Here is a 22,324-nt window from a genome sequence, read left to right as displayed (position 1 = left end):
GGCAGGGAGGTGAACCTTTGGCCACAGGGTCTAATTGAAGACTGCCATACCCTTGGGGGCATTGTAGGCCTCCATGCCTTTGGGAAAGGATGTTCAAATGGACAAAAACAAAGAAAGGCAGTTGGTAATTAGGGTGCCCTGGAGCTGCAGAAGAGGTGAGGTTTTTTTTGTTTGGTTGGTTTTAAATTTATTTATTTATTTTTGAGAGAGAGATAGAGAAAGTGTGAGTGAGGGAGAGGCAGAGAGAGGAGAGGCAGAGAGAATCCCAAGCAGGCTCTGCACTGACAGTGCAGAGCCAATGTGGGACTTGAACCCTCGAACAGTGAGATCATGACCTGAGCCAAAGTCAGACGCTTAACCGACTGAGCCACCTAGGCACCCCTGTTTTTTAAAGATATAAAGGCAGGCACCTCGCTGACTCAATTGGAAGAGCATGCAACTCTTTTTTTTTCTTTTTTCTTTTTTTAATATTTATTTATTTCGAGAGAGAGACAGAGTACGAGCAGGGGAGGGGCAGAGAGAGAGGAAACACAGAATCCAAAGCAGGCTCGAGGCTCGGAGCTGTCAGCAGAGCCCGATGCAGGGCTTAAACTCACAGACTGCGAGATCATGACCTGAGCCACCCAGGTGCCCCAAGAGCATGCAATTCTTGATCTCAAGTAGAGTTTGAGCCCCACGTTGGGTATAGAGATTATTTAAATAAACAAATAAACTTAAAAAAAAAATAACAAAGGAGCCTCTTAAGACCATGGGATCAGGTTTGGAGTAGTAGTAGTATGGAAGGCTTAGTATGAGGGTTGAGCTGTGAGGAAATATTTGGGAATCCAAGGGCGACGGTATCTAGCAAGACCCAGGAAACCGTGTAATTGTCTTTTAGTCTTGGGGTTGAGGGACCTGGGTGAAGGTAGTAATTCTGTCTGGTTCTATTTTTAGCCCATCTGGCAGAAAGGTGGCCTAGGAATTTGACTGAGGCAGAACAGAATTGTCATTTATCTTTAGATACTTTGTGTCCTTTGTTGGCTAATTGCTTCAGAAGGCATTTAGTGTCAGTGCCACAGGCCTTTAGGGTAGGAGAACATAATCATAAATCATCTATATATTGCAAAGTGTAGATATCCCAGGGAAATCAAGATCTTGTAGGTCAGCATGGAAGGTTTGAGAGAACAGGTAGGGCTTTCAGTGTATCCCTGGGGTAGGATTCTCCAAATGTGTTGTTGATTGTTCCACGTAAAAGTAGAAAGATACTGACTTTGGGGGTCGACAGGGATGCTGAAAAAGGCACTGCATAAGGCAACAACAGAAAAAGCAGTGGTTGCAGCTGGTATATTAGAAAGGGGGGGGTGTGGGAGTCAGGAGCAACAGAGTGACAGGGTATGACCGTACTGGTAATTGCCCTAAGGTCTTGAACAAGATACCTTCCTCTATTACGGAGCTCTTTAACTGGAAAAATGGGGGTAATACAAGGACTAGTAATGGGGATGATCAATCCTTTGTTGATAACAGGAGTTATTCTTATAATGGCCATAAATACTGCTTAATATTGGGTGAGGCCTTTATTTAAAAAAAAAAAATTTTTTTAACATTTAGTTTTGAGACAGAGAGAGAGCATGAACGGGAGAGGGTCAGAGAGAGAGGGAGACACAGAATCTGAAACAGGCTCCAGGCTCTGAGCGGTCAGCATAGAGCCCGACGCGGGGCTCGAACCCACGGACCGCGAGATCATGCCCTGAGCCGAAGTCGGACACTTAACCGACTGAGCCACCCAGGCGCCCCTGGGGGAGGCCTTTAATGATCAATTTGAATAGTTATTGGGAAACCAAGGTTATGTGTCATATATCGGTGGAAGAGGTGGCCCACAATTGATCAGGGAGTGCATTTAGGAATGGGGGGCAGTGGACTGACTGGGGGGCAGTCCTGAACAGATCAGTAGAATTAGGAATTCTGAAGATTGAGAAGGCAGATCTAATAGCATTTCATTTTTTTTGGTCAAAGGAAGTATGGGCCCAGTGAGCCTGCAAAAAATTTCTTCCTAAGAAAAGTGTTTGGGAAAGGGGGGTGGTGCACCTCGCTGGTTCAGCCTGTAGAGCATGTGACTCTTGATCTCAGGGTCCGGAGTTCAAGCCCCAAGTTGGACATGGAGCCAACTTAAAAAAAAAAAAAAAAAGTGCTGGGGATGAGGGCACCCATAAAAAGGAATGGTTGCCTTGTTAAGTGCCAAGAATAAATCTAGGGGTTGAGATAATGGGATAGTTGGTGGCTGATTAAGCACCCTGATCATGGTCAGATGCTTTCATATTCTTGAGGCAGGGGACTGGAAAATAGACTGCGGCTGAGGACTGAATAAGGTGCCCTAATGTCTATAAGAATAAAACCATCTTCATTCTAAATGTTATAGGTGTTTGCTAAGAGAAAGGGAAAAATCCCCTTTTTGTCCTCAAATCTGATAAAGGAATGGTTTTTGAGATTTTTGTTCTTTTGGAACCATCGTTTATATTTCAAGTATTCCTTTTTGGAAGGTTCAGGATTTATTTATTTATTTTGTACTGCCTTCTAATTTATTTTGAGGTCCCCACATATGGGGAATCATTTTGACTAAATTTGCAACTATATCAGTAGTTTTTTCTAGGGCCTCATTATGAGGAAATTTTAAATCCTGTAGGGGGTCTTCCCATCCAGGCTTATTTATCCATTCTTGGGCCTATATTGGTCCAACAAGCATGCGTACTAGTTGGTAAAGGTCAGAAGGGCCTGGATTATAGGCACTGATAGTGCAAATTAGTTGTTGGGTAAACTCTTCCGGATTTTCTTTAGGGTTAGGAAAGTCTTGCAAGATTTAGAAGTTCTGTTTAGGACCGGAGGGTCAGAGGACCAGATTACTGGGATTAGGGCTGGTGCCTTTGACTTTGAAAGGGGCTATGATGTTAGTTTTGGGAGTGTGGATGGTGGCAAGGCTGGGGAGGGAGAAATTTCAAAGAATAAGAAGGTTGGAAAGACCTGCATACACTGGAGGAAATAGAAGGCGTGCAGTGGGGGGGAGGGAACTGGATGGAAGAGGAGTGGGTCATTTTTGATTCAGTATTGAGTTGTTCTAATCCTTTTCATCTTTCTTTGGTTATTGAGTTTCTTTTTCCTTTTGCGGAGGCCAGAGCTGAGTCTGTTCTTTTGGAGGCTACTTCCAAAAGTACCAACTGAAATAGGTTTCCACTGATTTGGGGAAGTAGGATAGTTTCACCTTTCCAATTGTGCTCTTAAATACACCAATTTAGGGATACCAAAGGTGCGCCCAACGGGAGACCAGGGAGGTTTTAAATGATCTTTAGTGATTTGAGCCCAGGTTGAGGAAACTTACAGCTCCCTGGGCCCCAGATGGCTGGTGAGTGAGAGCTCTTTCTGAGAGATTGGTACCCATTCTGCATTGGAGGAATCCTTCCCTGAATTGCTAGCAGAAAAGCCTCCTGAATTCTACCAAGGTGGGTGGTCGGGGATGTGAGAGGACCATACCTGTCATCCCCCACTCCCAGCCCGGGATTATAGGGGCCGCCGGAAGAGAAGCAACCCTGGGCTGCGGTGCTCGCTTCTGCAGGTCCAGAGATCCGCAGGAGGTGTCTAGGTCGCTTCATATCCCAAACTCGGCTCCAAACTGTTAAGCAAAAACCTCAGGAGCGAGCCTATAAACGAGTGAAAAGGAGTCAAAGCTTTCTTTGGGTCTGCAAACTGGGAAGGGCAGTCCAAGTTAGCTGGTGTGCCCGTCCGCAGAGTTGTTTTTAAAGCTTAAAGCCCCAACGAGGGAGCAATTTCAGTTGGAAATTCAGTTGGTTGCCGAGTAATCGGTTGACCTCTTTTGCCTCACTATTATGAGACGGGGGAACTTCCCGGGTGTTCAAACCTCAGGATGATTTCAAGAGGTGGCGGCTCGTCGGGGAACCCCACAAAATGGTGGCCGCCGCAAGATGGAGTCAGGGTTGTCAACCCTTCCCTGACCCCTTTTCTTCTTTGGTGTGAACCAGCACACGCATCCTTTGAAGACGCTACTATACCACCCGATTCCCAAACGGCGTCTGAGAACTGACACTCTCGCTGCGCGGCCAGATCCCTTCGCTGCGGAGGGCGATTCGGCCACTCCCAGACCACTAACTGCACTTTCGGTACTCGTTCAACTTAACTGTTCCATTTAGCAGTTTCTGTCTTCGTGCAAAAAGTCAGAAAAATGGAAAATTCATTCTCTTCAGGGATGCTGTACCGTCGACGCTCAACGCACGTGGATTAAATTTCTTAAAACAAAAGCAAAAACGGAAAAGGGAAAAAAAAAAAGAAAAACCCACCAACACACTGCCCGTGGCGAATCTGCTTCTCCCAATGTAAAGCTCCGCTCAGGCGGGCAAGAGGGATCTACCGGCGTTCGGAGTCTGGTGCTGGCTTCCGTGGGAAGGGATCCCGAGCCTTTCTGAGGTGAGTGGGAGCGGCTTGGTGGCAGCAGGGCCCGCTCCGGCGGGAAGGACGAGAGAATTCGGCCCGGACAGTGCGCGCGCTCCTGTCAGGGCCGCCATGTTGAAGCCTGGCAAACGGGAAGCCCTTTTAGGGTTGTGTTGCGGGAAGCGAGGGCGGTAGCTGGGGTGGAAGAAGGACCCCTTCTCCCCTTCGCCCACTGAAAAGGCGAGAGGTCGGGGAGGGCCAGCCTCGAGGGCCGGCGGTCAAGGAGGGGGCACTGCGGGGCTACTGGGGTGTAGGCTTCCCGCCCCCCCCCCCGACTTCCGCCTTCGCGTCCACCGCGCCACTGCGCATGCTCGGGAGAGTTCCGTCGGTCCGACTTCAGTTCTGTTTCCTACCTGGATGCGAAGCGCGGGAATATCCGAACTCGGCGGAGTCAGTAAGGAGAGGCACGCTTTGTTCGGTGGTTTCTTAATTAACTGACCTGTATCGTAATGTATAATTATAAAGCACCTTCACGGACACTGCTGTTTCTGATCTTCACAAAAACCTAGTCGAGTGGCGTGTAGCTACATTTTACAGATGATTTAAATTTTTCCCACGATAGGACTGGGTCTTAAACCTGGTCTTCTGTCTCCGGATCCAGCGTTCTTTTTCACTTTCCACACTTCTGTCTTTAATGATTAATTGCCCCTTCCGCCTCCATCCCCCACCACTCATCTCTCACATCTCATCCCCGTTTTATGAAATACTGACATGAATCTAGAAATCCAAACAAACTGTAGGAAACCTCAACATAATGCGGCAAGGGAGGGAATACTCCCAGAAAGACGAATGGGAAGCCGTGAAACCTGCTGCTCTCTTGGCATTTACTGCTTTAAAATTAATTATTAATTAATTAATTAATTGTTTAGAGAGAGCGTGCACAAACATGCGAGGGGCAGAGAGAGAGGGAGAGAGAGGGTCTGAAGCGGGCTCTGTGCGGACCGCAGAGAGCCGAAGTGGGGCTCAAACTCACGAAGGGTGAGATCATGACCTGAGCTAAAGTGGGACGCTCAACCGACTGAGCCACCCAGGCGCCCCCCAAAAGAAAGCCTTTTTGTGTCTTTCATTCCTCACCGGAGATGGCATTAATAGTAAAACCTAGATCCTGACAGTTTTGGGAGGTGAGGGGAGTTAAGTGCTTAGCATAGGGCCTGGCACCTCCTACGTCTTCAAGTTAACAATAATTATTATTATCGTCCTTGTTGTTTTCCTGCAACCCTGTGATGGAGGGTGGGGAGTGCGGCCCAGAGTTGGTAGGGCCAGTAGAATGGAATTGTTAGAGAATACTGGAGCAGGGAGAGAGTCGACATCGTGCTCTCTCTTTTCTTTTTTCCTTTCTTTTCTTTTTTCTTTTCTTTTCTTTTTTCTTTTCTCTTTCTGTCTTTTTTTTTTTTTTTTTTTTTTTTTTCCTAATGTGGAGAAATTCCAACCATGAGAGAGAAGAGACCCAAGAGTTAGAGGCAGCGCCCAGAGGGGCCTGGAAATCCTCTCTCGTCTCATTGCCCCAGCTGTTCCTCATCCTTTCACTGATAAGGGTGCCAGAGAGGCGCTTCCTCCAAAGTTGCTGGTTAGTGCTGGCAGTCATATATACCTCCTTTTACAGTTTGGTGGCAGACAGTATAAAGTCATTTTGCCTCTCAGTTCGCAATGAGGTCATCTTTTTTGTCTGATTTGGACAAAAGAAAAATTTCATTGAATTTTGATTGGAGTTAGTTCAGTTCCCCAGTATTTATCATGCAGTGTCGTAGAATCTGGAGATAAAGTGAAGCAGACACTAGACTGAAGAATGTTTACTGTGTGTTCGGGAAAACAGACTGAGCCACTCAGATGCCCCATATTTTAATAAATAAATATGGAAAGATGTTATGAATGAGGATAACTATATAAATTTGACAGAGTCCTAGTTTTATAATTTTTAAATTTTTATTATTACAAAATTTTTTTAAAATGTTTACTTATTTTTGAAAGAAAGACAGAGCGTGAGCAGGGGAGGGTCAGAGAGAGAGGGAGACACAGACTCCAAAGCAGGCTCCAGGCTCTGAGCTGTCAGCACAGAGCCCGACGTGGGCTCGAACTCACGAACCATGAGATTGTGACCTGAGCCGAAGTTGCACACTCAACCGACTGAGTGATCCAGGCATCCCTAAATTTTTCTTATCTTTATTACTTTTGTATTAAAATTTTTTTAAATGTTTATTTATTTTGGGGGAGAGAGAGAGACAGAGCGTGAGTGGTGGAGGGAGCAGAGAGAGAGGGAGACACAGAATCCAAAGCAGGTTCCGGGCTCCGAGCTGTCAGCATAGAGCCTGATGCGGGGCTCGACCTCACAAACCGAGAGACCGTGACCTGAGCTGAAGTCAGACGTCCGACCGATTGAGCCACCCAGGTGCCCAAATCCTTATTATTTGTAAAAGTAAGCTCTACAGCATGGGGTTGAACTCACAACCCCTAGGTCAAGAGTCACCTTCTCTGCTGACTGAGCCAGCCAGGTTCCTTGAGTTCTGTTTTTATAAGTTTTTCATTTTTGTTTTTATAAGTTTATTCATTTGTTTTTATAAGTTTATTCATTTATTATTTCTGAGAGAGAGAGCGGGGGCTGGGGGGAGCGAGGTCAGAGAGAGAGGGAGACACAGAATCTGAAGCAGGCCACAGGGTCTGAGCTGTCAGCACAGAGCCCGACACGGGGCTTGAACTCACAAACCGTGAGATCATGACATGAGCCAAAGCTGGATGCTTAACCGACTGAGCCCCCCAGGCGCCCCTGGAGTCCTAGTTTTAAGGTAACATATTTCAGTATTGGCTCTAAAGTTTTACGGAGGTGGTCATGTGAGCAGTAGCAGTGTCTTGAAATGTTGGCAAGTATTATGCCAGCAGATTCACCAGAATGTGAATCAATTACCATGTATCAGCCTCTCCTCTGAACTTAAACTTTCCACCCTCTTTCAAAAAAATTATCATGTATCAGATAATTGGAGTATGCTTGCAGGCTAAAATTACCATTGCAATCAATTCCCATGCCTAGAGGCGTAAACAGATTATCAGCCAGGGAATTGGGAAGAAATCCCATATTCCTTTTTGAACCTGAGAGCCTGCTGTTGCTGAGTCACTGTAGTTTTAGCTTTGCTACCTGTTGCAAAATACTACATTAAAAGCACCATTTTCCCTTGTAGTTTTTTTTTTAAGTCCTTATCTTTCTATTCTTTTAATGATGCGTACCAAAACATTTGCAGATGAGCGATGTAATATCTAGAATTCCCTTTAGAGTAATCTAGGAATGGGGATGTGAGTTGCCGCACAGATGAAACCAGGCTAGGCACGTGTTGGTCAGAGTCAGGTGATGAGTTTGTGGAGGGTTATGCCATTCTCTAAGTTGGTACGTGTTCGAAATTCTTGGTAGTCAAGTTTTTAAAAACACCATTTTCCGTTAGCAGTTTCCAGGCTGGTTTTCCTATGACCTTTTTTTTTTTTTTTTTTTTTAATGTTTGTTTATGTTGGCGGGGGGAAGGGCAGAGAGAGAGGGAGACAGAGGACCCAAAGCCGGCTCTGCGCTGACAGCAGAGAGCCCCATGTGGGGCTCAAACTCATGAACCGAACCATGAGATCATGACCTGAGTTGAAGTCGGACGCTCAACCGACTGAGCCACCCAGGCGCCCCTTAGGGCCATTTGAAAGTCTGAAAGGCAAGCCTGGATGTTGATCTGTGTTGCCACGTTATTATATAATTGGTAAGTGCCCTGAGATGATAACCTGGTTGATACACAGATGGACCACACTCAAGCACGATGCCCTCTGCTTCTTCCCGGGAGGGACGGAGGAGCAGCGGGTGAGAGCATCCTGGAGCCCCGCTGTCTGGCTTTGATCCCCATTCTGCCCACTTTCTAGCTGGGAGGCCTCAGGCCCTGGGAATCGTGCTTCCTTCCCTGTTGAAGGAAGGGGTGAATGGTAGTATCTGCTTCGTGGGGTTGTTGTAAGGATTAAATGGGTAGCTCGTAGTAGGTGCTCCCTAAAGGTTGCTGTGATCCCTCCTAGAACATGAACGATTGGATGCCCATCGCCAAGGAGTATGACCCGCTTAAAGCTGGCAGCATTGACGGCACCGATGAAGACCCACACGATCGCGCTATCTGGAGGGCAATGTTGGCACGATACACCCCCAACAAAGGCGTCACGGGAGACCCCCTCCTCACCCTGTTCGTGGCAAGACTAAACCTGCAGACCAAAGAGGAGAAGTTAAAGGAAGTATTTTCTCGCTACGGGGACATCCGGCGGCTTCGGCTGGTGAGGGACTTGGTCACGGGCTTTTCGAAAGGCTATGCCTTCATCGAATACAAAGAGGAGCGTTCTCTGATCAAAGCTTACCGAGATGCAGACGGCCTGGTTATTGACCAGCACGAGATATTTGTGGACTACGAACTGGAAAGGACCCTCAAAGGGTGGATCCCTCGGCGCCTTGGAGGAGGTCTGGGGGGGAAAAAGGAATCCGGGCAACTGAGATTTGGGGGGCGTGATCGACCTTTTCGGAAACCCATTAATTTGCCAGTTGTTAAAAACGACCAGTACAGAGAGGTAAAAAGGGAAAAGCGGGAGCGATCTCGGTCGCGAGAGAGACACTGGGACTCTCGGACGAGGGACCGAGACCATGACCGAGGCAGGGAGAAGAGATGGCAGGAGAGAGAGCCAACCAGGGCGTGGCCAGAAAGTGACTGGGAGAGAGAGAGGGACTTCAGAGATGACAGAGCCAAGGGGAGGGAGAAGAGGGACCGAAGTAAGTAGAGGCTCACCAGCACCACCAGAGCCCAGACAAAGACGCCGCGGAGGCACAGAGAGATGCGTGGCTTTTATACAAAGTGTACGTCCAGTGCTTGAATAAAACTTGCTGGTGGTGATGGGGTCTGGAGTTGAGTTTTCTTTCCAGTCTAGAACCCAGGTTTAAGCTGAACACGCTGATATTACGGGGTTTCTCCTCTTCACCTTGTAGTTCTAGGGACCCATTACATTTATTACAGTCGTGTCCTCACCGGCAGCCATACAGAAGGGCACGTTTACGGAGCCACCACTCTGGTTTAATTTGGCAGTAGAGAGCTTGTTTTGCGATTCTCCTTTTCTCCTGTCTACTGGAACTGACCGTTTTGAGGGGCTGGCGAAAAAGAAGTGACGACCGAAAATCCTTTGCATCGCTCTGACTCCTGGGAACCCGAATCTGGCTAGATTGTTGGGAAAGTGGTATCTTTCCCATCTGTATATCTGTAGCGTACAGGCCTGCCGAACTGAAATAAAAATGGGATAGAAAAGTGAATTCAGGGAGAACGTCCAGACCTTCGTACCAAAGCCAGTGTGAGCAGTGGTCTAGGTCAGCAATCAGCTACCCTTGAACAAATAGAACTCCATTCTTGAGCCAAATGCTGACTGCCTTTTTTTCCTGTTTTTTGGCAGGGAGGCTGGTATTTAAAGTGAAAAACCAAAGTTGCAGGGCTATGGGGTTCTGGTTTATGGCGGCCTTCCAGCCCTTTGAAAAGATGAAGCTCCAAAGAGAGTGAAATGAAAATGAGGAAAAGCCAGTGAAAGGTTTCTGTCTGGTTCTGATGGACTGATTTGTCTTCTCCCTCTTGGACACCTGGCCTCCCATTTGTAGGAGGGCTGCATAGATCATATCGACTATAACTTCTTCTGAGGGCTTTGAGTACCAGGCTGTTCACGTGGTTTTAAAAAAAGTGACAGTTAATGTTTCTGTTTTAGCAATGGCTGTATCTTTGCAAGTTCAGGGTCTTAAAACTCAGGATGTTTCATGCAAAGCAAACAATTTAGTATCGAGACTCAACACATTCACGACTAGGTTTTTGCATTACGAGTATGAATCTCTTTGTTATGTAGGGAACCTGCCCTATGTTAAAACTGCTGTTAGCTGTTAGAACAGTTTTATTTATTTATTTATTTTAATGTTTTTTGTGTTTTTTTTTTTAATGTATATTTATTCTTGAGACAGAGACAGAACGTGAACAGGGGAGGGGCAGAGAGAGAGGGAGACACAGAATCCGAAAACGGCTCCAGGCTCTGAGCTGTCAGCACAGAGCCCGACGGGGGGCTCGAACTCACGGACCGCGAGATCGTGACCTGAGCCGAAGTCGGACGTTTAACCGACTGAGCCACCCAGGCGCCCCAAGAACAGTTTTAGAAAAATAGGCTCTTTCCTTTGTAGATTTCCAGTGCAGAATCTTACCACGTCCCCCACGTCTCAGAAAACAGCCGTTCAGGAACACCCTTCTGATTTCACACAGGTTGTACAAAGGGCTCCCTATTACAGCACCAAAAGTGCATTATGGGCTTGAGCTGGTAGTTATTTCAGCTGAACGAGCACTCCACCCTGGGGGTGTGTTATGAGACAGCACTGGAAGAAAGAGATCCAGTCGCGGTGCTTACATTGTCCAAGCCAGCGGCTGTCAACCCTGGGTCCCAGAACATGGATGGATTAGACCCCTCAGACCGCATCCTTGACATTGAGGCTTCATCTTGTATGGGCCCTGGTAACTAAACAAAACAAAAAAATTGGTAGAGCCCCCACAGCAGAGACCTTAGCAGTAGCCACACAACAAAGGCATGTGGCTTCTCACCTGGCAATTTTTCTAGTTTATTCTGCAGACTGACGCATGGGTGTGAAAGTGTGCAGTGCTAAAGGAAGCTCCCTGTCCATCCGTGGGGTCTGGACAAACATGAAAAATGACACATCTACGTGGCAGACGGGTCCTCCATTTCGCACTATTACATCCGGTGCTGAAAGAGTCTTTGTTGTGGGGCACTGTCCTGGGCATTGCAGGATGTTGAGCACCATCCCTGGAACCTACCCACTGGATGCCAGTAGTAGTGGTGACAACCAAAACACCAAAATGTCTCCAGACGTTGCCAAACGTCCCTGGGGGGCGTTGAAACCCACTATCTTCCGTACTGATGTGGAATCGTTTCCAGGGTATTCTAAGAAAAGGAAGGCACAGCATAGCACATATATAGTATGCTGCCGTTTATGTAAAAAAAAAAAAAAAGAAAGAAAAAATATATTTTGTTACATAACCGCATGTATATTTATAAACCCTTTCAGGAAAGACACCCAAGAAACTGGCAACACTGGTTGCTCGTGGGGAAAGGGCAACCAAAGGTGGCCAGGGGAAGGGAGACTCCTCAATACACCTGCTTTTATACTCCGAGAATAAACTAGCGGCAGTCAGTTTTGAGAACCACTGCGCAAAAGCAACGTTATCTTGTCTGATCATTATTTTCAGCATTGTGGAAACACTGTCCCCGTGAACCCTGCAAACCAACTGATGGTTTCTCAGCAAACCAGGGGAGAAGGCGTAGAACGTGGACCCGTCAGATGTACTTGAGCGCTCTGTTAGCACGCACTGCCTCTCTCAATCTGTCAGCACCCAGCCTGTGCCCTGGGTCCTCCGTGGGTAGAGAGAAAGTGCTATTTGGGCAAAACCCCAACTCAGCAGATGCAGGCTTCTGGCTCTCCGTCTGCCACCACAGCCCCATGAGTCAGCCAGACGTGTAGTCCCCAGACTACCTCTCCACCCACTGCCCTCACCCTGGCACTGGCAGGTCTACTCCCCACCCCCATGCTGCACCCCCTAGGCTCCCCAACCCCCTTCCACATCCGCTCTGGGACACTTGTCTTCTTTACAGGGGACCGTGTTTGATGGATTGAAGGCTAAAAGAAAAAAAGGGTGGGGGGGAGCGAACGAGAAATGAGAAAGGCTGCAATGTCTCATCCTTAGCAACTTTGTTTGGTTAGCACTGCAGAACTCACAGCCGATTCCAAGGCACTCGCTACATGCTCTAGGCAGTATCCGTAACAAGGTGCAAAAGAGAACCACCAGCTCTTGCAAAGTTGTGTCCGGTTTCCAGGTGGGAGGACGGTGGTCCTTAGCTTCTGTTGCTTTGCATCTGAGTGGGGCCAGCCCGTCTGGTGACTTTGGGGGCCCGGTTTGTCTAATGGATGCATCCTACGTATTATGCTACCACCGCTGACAATTCCATGAATGAGCTAATGAATACCACTTCCCTGCCTCCCACTTAAGTATGACAAACAGGTGAACAGAACCTCTACACACACAGTTTCATACAAAGCAAGTCAAACAGCAATTATAGTGGCATGTGATGTATTTGGCTTAAAGAAGCTTGTGTTACTGAAGTTAATGCAAAAGTCTGGCCTCTGCTCATGGTTATTATTAAATATATATCCTAAGAGATCGGTCATCTATTATAAACGGTGATAGCCCTGGGTATAAATAAACATTTCTTTAGAGTTTGGCATCAGTTTTTCAGTGTGCTTCCTCAAAGGAGACAGTCTGTTTGAGGGATCAGTCTTGAGGGTGCATCTGAACCGAGAGGTGTGCAAGGTAGTGACCCCTGCCAGGTTCCACTGCAGGTGCCGACGGTGGACAGTTCAGGTCCAAAGGCAGAGGTGGGCTGCGGTCACAGGTGCTGCAGGGCTTCCTGTCCTTGCTCCGTGTAACCGTCATCACGGTGGGAGTTGACCCACTGGCCGAAGGACTCCTGGATGTGCACGTTTCTCTGTGTGTTGGCCAGACGCTTCTTATCTCGGGAGAAGAAGCTAAACCTTTCGAAAGGGAAAGAGAGAAATGAGAGCCCGCCTTCGCTGTGCACTGTAGCGTTTTTGCAACGCCAGGACACACAGCAGCAGACGTGGAAGGAAGCAGATCAATCCAAGGTGTGAAAGGAGAGGTAGGGGTGCGGGTCAAAGTTACGTGAGAAAGCAGCAGGGGATTCTGCATGTCATTGTCACCGCACCTTGGAGGTGACACAGTGTGAATGGGGCATATGCAACTACTGATGTGTGATGTATCTCATCTCTTACTTAAGCACTGCTGAGGGTCTGTCCTCATTATCAGCGGACATTAAAAAAAAAAAAAAAAATGACTAGAAACACACGTCTGGAGTCTCTTTACCCTAACGATGCAGAGAAAGTAATGACTGAGAGCCACCTAGAATTTAAGATGATTCCGACATAAAGAGACAAATGTTTTTCCTTGAAGTAGTTACGTAACGTGAATCTGGAAACTACAGAAGCAGCACATCAGGGCCCAGATTCCCTGGATATTACTGCTAGAGAGGAGTCGGGAGTAGTTATTTTAGAAGAATGAGACAACCAAAAACAGTAACGGTGGACACAGTTCTGTGATTAAACGCTGTGAAAGCCGTCTGCCAATGAGACTGGGGAAACCGTCGGTTTACGGTGTTGAAAACCGACTTAAGGGCGGTAGCCTTTAGACCTTCGCACAGCGACTTGCTGACCGGCAGTGGCCGATGTAGACCAAGGGGTCTTTTTAAAACAGCCGTGACTGCTGATCACTGATCAGAGTGAACCATCTGATGCCTAAAAGACGAAGGCAGAAATGACAGGCAAAAAGCTTATACACTGGCCCGTTGATTTTTTAAAATTTTATTTCAAGTAGGCTCCACACCCAACATGGGGCTCGCTCTCACGACCCTGAGATTAAGAGTCGCACGCTCCACAGACTGAGCCAGCCAGGCGCCCCGGAACTGGCCCATTTAAAACGAGGTCTGCCTTAGCTCCCCCTCCACAAAGACCAGGGCCCTCAAGTAAACCTGAGGTGGCCCACCTTGAATTTCTCCCAAAAACCTTGGCTAACTTGCCCTTCGATACTCGTGCTTTCTAATGAGATTCATTCTTCTCTCACCAAGTTCTGCTACTCTTCAATTTTGGTTTCTGAACTTGGCGAGAGAGATAACAGCTATGTTACGTTTCCCGGGGGCGGGAATAGGAATGCACCGCTGAGAAACTGAAGCTTCAAATCAACTATTTTTAGTTCCTCTGTCTGTTCACCTATTAGCTCCCCCCACCCCCGCCCCAGCTTGTAAGTGCTGTGGCCTATGGAGTTCAGTTTTAATCACATCTGGGCAAACATGATTTTATTATTCTGTGATTCCTGGACCCTACGGTCACCTCCTACCGGGAATAAAGGGGTCTTTCACTGTAAAGCTGGGGCAAGCCAAGTGTGTCTGGAGAAATTCTCCCTGCCAGCTAAAGGCTCTTTTCTCTACAACAGACATGCGTCCTGACACACAAAGGCACAATTTTCATACCGGGTTATTTGCGAGCTCTCTCCATAGTGTGATCAGGGCGATTAGCTGGCCAAAAATACAGCAACACATCACTGCCACATGTCACCTCTACCTGACTCAAGCAGGAAAGCCACATGCCGCTTCCTGTCCAAGGGGACCCAGAGAGACACAAAGCGTTGGTCCCCTCCTCGCGGGATCAAATGGCTTTCTGACGATGGCTCGGCGAAACAAAGCGGTTTAGAAAGCTAGGGCGTGAAGGTCGAACACGGCATTAGTGTCATTCGGGGGTTGGGGGGGGGGTGGTCACAGTGGGCGTTGATTACTGACCCGTCACTTAAAGGACCTTCTTTACTGGATCACGGACAAGGTGATTTTTAGAACGGAAACGAGAAAAGACAAAAAGAATGATCGGTGACAGAGCCGAGAATTCCGCAGCTGCCCTCGTGCAGATCGAGACTCACGGGCACAGGTCTGAAATCACATTCCACACACGCGCGGGTGGGGGCCATGCAGCTGGAGTGGCCAAGGAAGACAGGCCGGCCTTGGCAGAGCCTCAGCACACATTCTAAAGGCACAGCTCAGAACGCAAGCAGAAACACACACAGTGCCTACGAGGGAAACGAGTCGTCGGACAGGTTGCAGTGTGGGGTCATCTATTATCAGTCCCGCTGCTACCATGGGCATTATGGCTGTAAAGATCCTGGTTAGGAAAGTACAGATAGACACAGAGAAGATAAAAACAGAGGAGGCATGAAAAACAAACACATTCCACGCACAGACCGGCTGAAGGGTTTGCTTATAGTAGGCGTTACGGATGGAACTGTGTCCCCCCCCCCCCCCCCGCCAAAACTCATGGTGAAGTCCTCCCATGACCTCGGAAAGCGACCTTATTTGGAGGAGGTAACAAGAGAAAGTTCTACTAGAGAAGAGTGGATCTTTTTTTTCCCTTTAATTTTTTTTTTTAAATGTTTATTTTTGAGAGACAGCACGAGCAGGGGAGGGGCAGAGAGGGAGACGCAGAATCCGAAGCGGCTCCAGGGTCCGAGCTGGCGGCACAGAGCCCAACGCGGGGCTCAAACTCAAGAACCGAGGGATCGTGACCTGAGCCAAAGTCGGACGCTCAACCGCCTGAGCCACCCAGGCGCCCCGAGAAGAGCAGATCTTTATAAAAGGGGGAAATCTGGACACACACACACACACACACACACACACACACACAGGGGGACCGTTCTGTGAAGATGAAGGCAGAGATCCAGGTGATGCCCTCCACATGCCAGCAAAGGCCAGAGACCGCCAGCAAACCCCTGAAGGTAGGAGAGGCACGGAACATTCTCTCTCGGTCCTCCGGGGGAACGGGCCCTGGCCACCCCTGGCTCCGGGACTCTCAGCCTCCAGGAGGGTGAGACAAAGCATTTCTGTCGCTGAAGGCTCCCAGTTGGCAGCTCTTTATTAAGGCAGCCCTAGCAAAGTCACGCAACACCGAGGGAAGACAGGGTCGGCCTCGGGGCTGAAAAGCAGGCCTGGGTTTGGGAAAGAAGGAGTCAAAACCCGCTGTAGCTTAGTGGGGACACCCTCGGTGTCTTCCAGCAAAACTCCGCCACTACCATGCACCGCAGGCCCCGTGCCCCGAAGAAGGCAGCCGGCGCGGTGGGGGGGGGGTGGGGGGGGGGCAGGAGAGAAGACGAGTGGGCAGGGCAAGAGGACCAAGGCAGAGCACGTGCACGGGCCACCCCCGCTGCTAAGTCAGAGCTGACACCGAGTTCTCGTCCGTCCCTGGTCTTGGCAAGGAAAACGAAGAAGAAACGACACTCAAGTCAGAGTCAGAGCTTATTCTGAACAATTTTGATTTTTTTTTTTTTTTTTTTTTTTTTTTAGATGCGGGCGGGGAAAAGATAGAATGTGAGTGTCTGGTGAGGTTCGGGATTATCTGTGTTTGGATTTACCTCTGATACACTTCAAAAGGCAGCTGGGAGTTGGCATCCTGGCAGAACCACGTGGATGTCTTCTCACGGCGATGAGAAAAGGGGACACCTTTTGTCATCTGAACGTGCCCAATCCCCAGAGGCCGGGCTGTCCGGCACTGTTGGCTTTCCAGGGGCTCGACCTCTGCCAGGACCCCTCTTGGCATAACAGGGAGCCCCCAAAGACAGTCACTGTGGAGGATGGCCCCAGATGCAGGGTGAGATGTATGCCCGCCTGGAAATGCTGGGCTTCATTTGGGGTCCCATCAGGGGTCAGACTGGTGCACAGGGGCCTTGGGACATCTGGAAGGTTCCAGTCAAGTAACTATATGCTTCACTGAATGGACGGCCCCCTTCCTTCCCAGAAGCCTCCCTGTCCTCTGGAGGGACAGCCACTTCCTGGGAAAAGACTGGCTTGGGCACCTGGGTGGCTCAGTAAGTTAAGTGTCTGACTTACGCTCAGGTCACGATCTCATGGTTCGTGGGTTCGAGCCCCGCATCGGGCTCTGTGCTGACCGCTCGGAGCCTGGAGCCTACTTCGGATTCTGTGTCTCCCGCTCTCTCTGCCCCTCCCCTGCTTGTGCTCTGTCTCTCTCTCTCTCTCTCAAAAATAAATAAGCATTAAAAAAAAAAAAAGACTGGCTTTTTTTGGTCAAAAGTTTATGTCTGAATATGGTGTGGCTGGCTTTACCTTCTCCCTCCCCACTGATTATTTCTGGAAGATGCAAACCAAATGCAGTTCTAACAGTGGCATTTCAGGCAGTGCAATGGGCGGCTGTGAGGAAGCTATTTCTGGGCTGAAGCAAGGAGGGCGGTGGGTAGGAGGACAGGGACTAGTGTCTGATAGTTGGGTGGCTGCCTCCTCTGAGGCCAACCTCTCGGGCGCATGAGAACCGTTGCCTGCGCCCTGCCTCCCTGGCCGGCCCCTCCGCCCCTGCTCAGCAGACAGCCGGGTGCTGTGTGTACCTCTGTAGCTGAGAGACAGAGGCCACACAAAGGGGGCGCTGGTGCCTGGTGGCCGCTGGGGACAAGACTGGAGTCACTCAGCGCTCCCTCGTGACCTTCCCAGGCAGTGCCAACCTGGACTCTCCGGCCGGCAGCTGCTCAGTCACAAGCTTTTCTTGGACCGTCTTCTGGGCACAGTTTTAACTGGTGACAGGAGTTTCTGGTTCCCTTCGCCGGTTCAGCCCAGAAACGTAGACGCTGACGTCCCTGGCTTGTGGTGCACTTGGGACAGAAGGGACTGGGCCGTCGGCCCACAGCTGGTGACTCAGGAATGGGGCAAGGAAACGGGCGGTGGGAGGTCCACAGAAGGCACGGTTCAAACCCCATCTCTGACCCTTCCCAATGGTACGATCTACATGAAGTCAGTGGGCTTCTCTGGGCCCGATATTCATCTGAGAAGTGGGGCTAAGTCTCCCAGCTCTGAGTCTCTGACCAGGGGGAAGATACCTCAGTGGAGCCCCTCCAGACCTCGAGGGTAGGTACTGCTCACTCACTGGTGGGTGGAAAAAACCGGTCAAGGGCATGAGGTTGAGCTAGGAAGCAGCCAGGTCCTGCACTAAAGAGGCTGTGTGATTCCTATTCCACCAAGGCAAGGACCGAGGGACAAGCGGACCCCGATGGGGGCCAGAGGTGTGAGGGACGGGAAGGGAGGCGGGCATGAAACGATCTTAAGAGCCCCATTCCCTGCCCCAGCCCCAGGAAAGATTCGTCCCGGCCCCTGGCTCTGGGCTCACGGGCCACACTGACAGTTCTCAGTCAGCAGCCGAGGTGGACAAAGGCGACCAGTGTCCTGCCTGGGCTGGTCAAAAGCCTTTTGTGCCAGTCTGATCTTCTAGTCATCCCCTAGAAGGCCGGGGTGGCCACGGGACTGGCCACCTGCACCCTGTGGACCGGGGGGTTCTGATGTCTCTCTCCCCCTCTGTGTGTTTCTCGCTCTCTGGCTCCCCAATTCCAGCGGCTTCTCTTCCCAGTCTCGGAGCCCCAGGTCTTGCTGAGCAGACAGAGGCCACAGTGAAGGGGAGAAGGGCCCAGAGTCCTTTGCAGAACAGTCTGGAAAAAAGGATTAGACACCACAGCCTATTCAGGTGTGGGTAGACGGACCAGTGGGAAGAAGACTGTTGGCTCATCCTGATAACTCGTCTCTGCATTTTATCCAGTTTGGGATATGCAAAAGCCCCTCTTAATTGTCTGCTTGCGAGTAAAGGGGGGCTGGAGCAGGAAACTCTAGCACCGAGGACAGCCCCGCTTGGAGGGCAGGCTTACAGCTGCGTACATCCTAGGGTTACGGCGCTAGAGGCGTTAAAAGATTTGTTTTTAGTTTATTTTGAGAGAGAGACAGAGAGAGTGAGTGGGGGAGGGGCAGAGAGAGAGACGGGGAGAGAGAATCCCAAGCAGGCTCCGCACCGTCAGCACGGAGCCCGATGCCGGGCTCGAACTCACGAACCGTGAGATCATGACCTGAGCTGAAACCAAGAGTCAGACGCGTAACCCACTGAGCCACCCAGGCGCCCCTAAGAGGGTCTGATTTTTAAAGACCTGGCAACGAGTCGCTGAAGGAAGCACAGGCCTGGTCTCTCGGTCCTGCCCCTCCTCAGCCCAGGGGCGGATTATGTGGGCTCGTGAACTTTGTCTCAGCTTCCCCAGGTCTTAACCCAAAGTTGTAGCTACTGAAGCACAAGGTCAATGATGCTCATTCCTACACGTGTGTGTGGGGCTGGCAGATGGCTCCGAGTTCAACAAAAGTCAATCCCATTCCTTAGCGCTGGATGAGAAACGCTAACCAAGGGTGAGAGTCTCCCTGGGCACTGAGTACATCATAAGACTTCAGACTGGAGGACCCTCACCCCCATGATGAGGCCACAACGGACACCCAATCCTTCTGTCCGCCCAGCCCTGTGAGCCCCGTGGGACCCGTCCTCCCCCCTACTTCCGGTCCATCTGAACCAGACCAAGTTTGAGCCATCCCAGCCTCAGGCATGTGGAGGAGACCCAACCCGGCTGATGGATATACTGTCCTGTGATTGGCTTAGAGGCCACATGACCCGGTCTGAGCCAATGAGACTTGATTCCGTGACTCCTGTGGAAGACTCTCTTCCCACCGGAGTCTCAGACAGAAGAAAGCAGATGTTGCCACCCTGAGGGACAGTGTGTTCAGGAAAACAGCCAGAGGTGGAGGGAATGAGGCAAAGGCCTGATGACAAGGCCTGGATCCAGCCGAGCCTGAAGCCAGTCCGACCTGGGAATTTTTGGTCCCCTAGCTCCCAGTCTTTCTTCAGTTACTTTGAGTTGAGGTTCAATTGCCAATGTTATTACTAATTAATACATGGCCAAACAGTGCTGGGACTCAGGGGAAGCCTTTCTGGTTCCAAGTTCCACCCTTCGGTAAGTATTTACGGCTAACCAGAACTGGGGACTCCACACAGGGATGGAGGGCCAAGCAAATAAGCACCGTGAGGCTGGCGAGAGAGGCTTGGGAAGGGGCCACGGGTTCACGCACATGCTCCAGAGGGCGGCCGGCCTTTTCCAAGAGCAGTCACAAGGCTGCACGTGTCCTGGTTTCCCCTCCCGGCCACCAATGCTGAGCGTTCAGTCGCTTCACAGGGCGAGGGCTAGCCGAGGATTTCCTAACGTAACTGGCTTTTTAAAGGGTGAGGTCCCCGAGTGACACCCCAGTGCCCCTCCCCACACACTCCCGGCGGCTCTTCGGACTCTTGCCACCTCCTTTCACAAAGCTTCTGCCAGAGTTTGGGAGAAAGAGAGGAAGAGGGTAGAGCCAGAAGGCCCGGAGGGAGGAAGACCCTCTCGGGAGAGACATCAAGGCTACAAGACAACAGTGTGAGCACGCGTGTACCCTGCAAATAGTTCGAAACGCGGGCTCTGGGGCCAGGCTGCCCAGGTTTGCGTCTTAACAACTGAACGTCCTTAGGCAGCTGCCTTAGCTTCTTTAAATGTAAAACGGGAATGACAGTGTCTCTACCTCCCAGGGGTACGGTGGGGACTGGATTATCTGCAGGAAAAGAACCTGGCACATAGTAGGCCCTTAGCAGACATTAGCCAACTAGACCAGAAGTTTTAACCCTCTACCTAAAGGGCTGCAGGTGTCAATGAACCTGAAACCGTACGTGTGGTTTTCCTCTGCCCTCAGGGACAGGGTCTACAGACTCTCGCAATCTCAAAGGAGTCTTTTGATGTAAAGACGCACTGAAGTAGTTTAAAGTCTGCTTGAGGGGCAAGGCTGAGTTTCTTTCTTGTGTGCTCCCCACAGCAAACAGGGCCTGACTGCCTGCATGTATCATGCAGCAGTGAATACTTAGTGGAGAGACGGGGGTGGTGTGGGAGTCAGCACGGGACGCACTGATAGAGCGGACCAGGGCCCAACCCTTCAGATGCTCGAATCTCGCCCACCAGTCTTACTTGCTGCCCAGTGACAGGCCCCCGCCGAAGCCCCGAGCCTTGGCTACAGGCCCCGCCCCCTTTCCACCCTCTCAGCCTTACCCCAACCTCTCTGCCCAGGGAGCCCCTGAAGGAACTCAGCATTCAGGTACAGAGATGAACTCAGAGTCGAGGGCCAGGCCCGATGTGCTCCGGGGTTAGGCCTGTCTCAGCAGGAGATGGTTAGTGACAAGCCTGGCCCTGGAGCAGGTGCCCAGAAGTGAGAGGCTGTGTGAACCACCAGGTCAGCCGTGAGCGAGCAGCCCCACACTCAGGAAGCACACCACTTACAGTCGCTTGATCCCAGACTCCGGCTGGGGGGACATTCTCGGGTGGGCGACCGGTGGAGGTTGGGGTATCCGATTTTCCTCTTCTATTTCTTCACTGGAAGGAGTTGAGAGGTGTGAGATAAGACAGTCAAAAATTCTGTAAGAGCTGGAATATTCTAGAAGGGTATTGTCTGATGGTCTGGGAGGGCTTGTACTAGGAAGAGGGGGACCTAGGAAGATGGCCATAGTGGCCTGTGCCCCGACAGTCTCTTTGCCTGGGGGGCTGGCCTCTTAGCAGTGGGCGTGGCCAGTGAAGAGAGAGGTCAGCCCTGGAGGCAATGCCTGTGGTCTCTTTGGCCCAGCTGGTCAAATGTGAAGAATTTCAGGAAAGGAACCCACATCTCAGAAACGCAATCTTCAGTTTCCTCTGAAGAATCTTGCCACACAGAACCTGTCCTTGCCACATGCTATCTTCGTACCTTTGTGGTTTCTTCCATCTCAACACCTCCCATACCTGACTAGTACCCTATCCTTTAGGGAAGGGCCCAGTTCAAATGCCACCTCTGCCATGAAGTCTTCCTGGTTTCTACCCCATCCCTGAGAAGTAAACTCTCCCTTTGAACAGCCAGTGCACACAGCATCAGTAAAACTTTCTTATGTGCCAGGCTTACAGTGGGTTTTCAATAAAAATACATGGCACCGTGTTTTCTGTGCCTCTCGTCGTCCCTACTGGAGCAGGGACCACATCTGGTGCATCTGTCCTTCCTTCTGGCTTTCTGCTCAAGAAGTATTTGTTGCATACCGACTCTGTGCTAAGCTCTATCCTAAGTCTTGGGAACTTAGCCATGAACAAGACGAATGTGGTTTCTGGTCTCACGCTGTTATAGTCTGGTATGGAAACATACAATAAAACAAGCACATTAACGAACAGGATTTCAAAAAGACGGTGAAGGACTGTGAACTGAGTAAAGTGACAGTGACTGGGACAGCGCACTCCTTTGAAAGGGAGATAATGTGGAAGGAAGGCCTTTCTGAGGAGGTGACCTCTGACCTGAATCCTGGGTGACCAGCAGTCAACCATGGGAA

The 22,324-nt window shown here is 50.1% G+C and overlaps 3 protein-coding genes across 13 annotated transcripts in view; 1 reads left to right on the top strand and 2 right to left on the bottom strand.

The window, feature by feature from the left end:
• The window catches only part of RILPL2 (Rab interacting lysosomal protein like 2), a 36,359-nt gene extending 31,932 nt beyond the window's left edge, over window positions 1-4,427 (bottom strand). For both annotated transcript variants that reach the window (XM_060612144.3, XM_060612145.3), the window contains exons 1-2: window positions 4,323-4,427; window positions 3,502-3,668 (exon numbers count right to left, since the gene is read on the bottom strand). The gene's annotated coding sequence lies outside the window, so the exon portion shown is untranslated. The remainder of the gene's footprint in view (window positions 1-3,501; window positions 3,669-4,322) is intronic.
• On the top strand, window positions 4,340-9,359 carry SNRNP35 (small nuclear ribonucleoprotein U11/U12 subunit 35). The gene is made up of 2 exons (XM_060612134.2): window positions 4,340-4,449; window positions 8,503-9,359. Exon 2 carries the CDS (start codon window positions 8,506-8,508, stop codon window positions 9,244-9,246), a length of 741 nt encoding a protein of 246 aa, XP_060468117.1. The 5' UTR covers window positions 4,340-4,449; window positions 8,503-8,505; the 3' UTR covers window positions 9,247-9,359.
• A 3,247-nt stretch (window positions 9,360-12,606) lies between these two features.
• RILPL1 (Rab interacting lysosomal protein like 1) overlaps window positions 12,607-22,324 on the bottom strand; it is a 38,736-nt gene continuing 29,018 nt past the window's right edge. For 2 of the 10 annotated variants that reach the window (XM_060612121.3, XM_060612123.3), the window contains 3 exons: window positions 21,261-21,353; window positions 14,899-14,922; window positions 12,607-13,084 (listed from right to left, as the gene is read on the bottom strand). In XM_060612121.3, coding sequence (XP_060468104.2) covers window positions 12,940-13,084; window positions 14,899-14,922; window positions 21,261-21,353 — 262 coding nt within the window. In that variant the 3' untranslated portion in view covers window positions 12,607-12,939. The other 8 variants (XM_060612124.3, XM_060612129.3, XM_060612122.3 and 5 more) reach the window with 6 other exon arrangements.

Source organism: Panthera onca, chromosome D3, assembly GCF_046562875.1.
Source record: "Panthera onca isolate mPanOnc1 chromosome D3, mPanOnc1 haplotype 2, whole genome shotgun sequence".
NCBI classification, from domain to species: Eukaryota; Metazoa; Chordata; class Mammalia; order Carnivora; family Felidae; genus Panthera; species Panthera onca.
This window is presented reverse-complemented; position numbering and strand designations above follow the sequence as displayed.

Bases quoted from the DNA above. Each gene is read 5' to 3' on its own strand.
- SNRNP35 (XM_060612134.2), top strand. From the start codon at position 8,506: ATGAACGATTGGATGCCCATCGCCAAGGAGTATGACCCGCTTAAAGCT.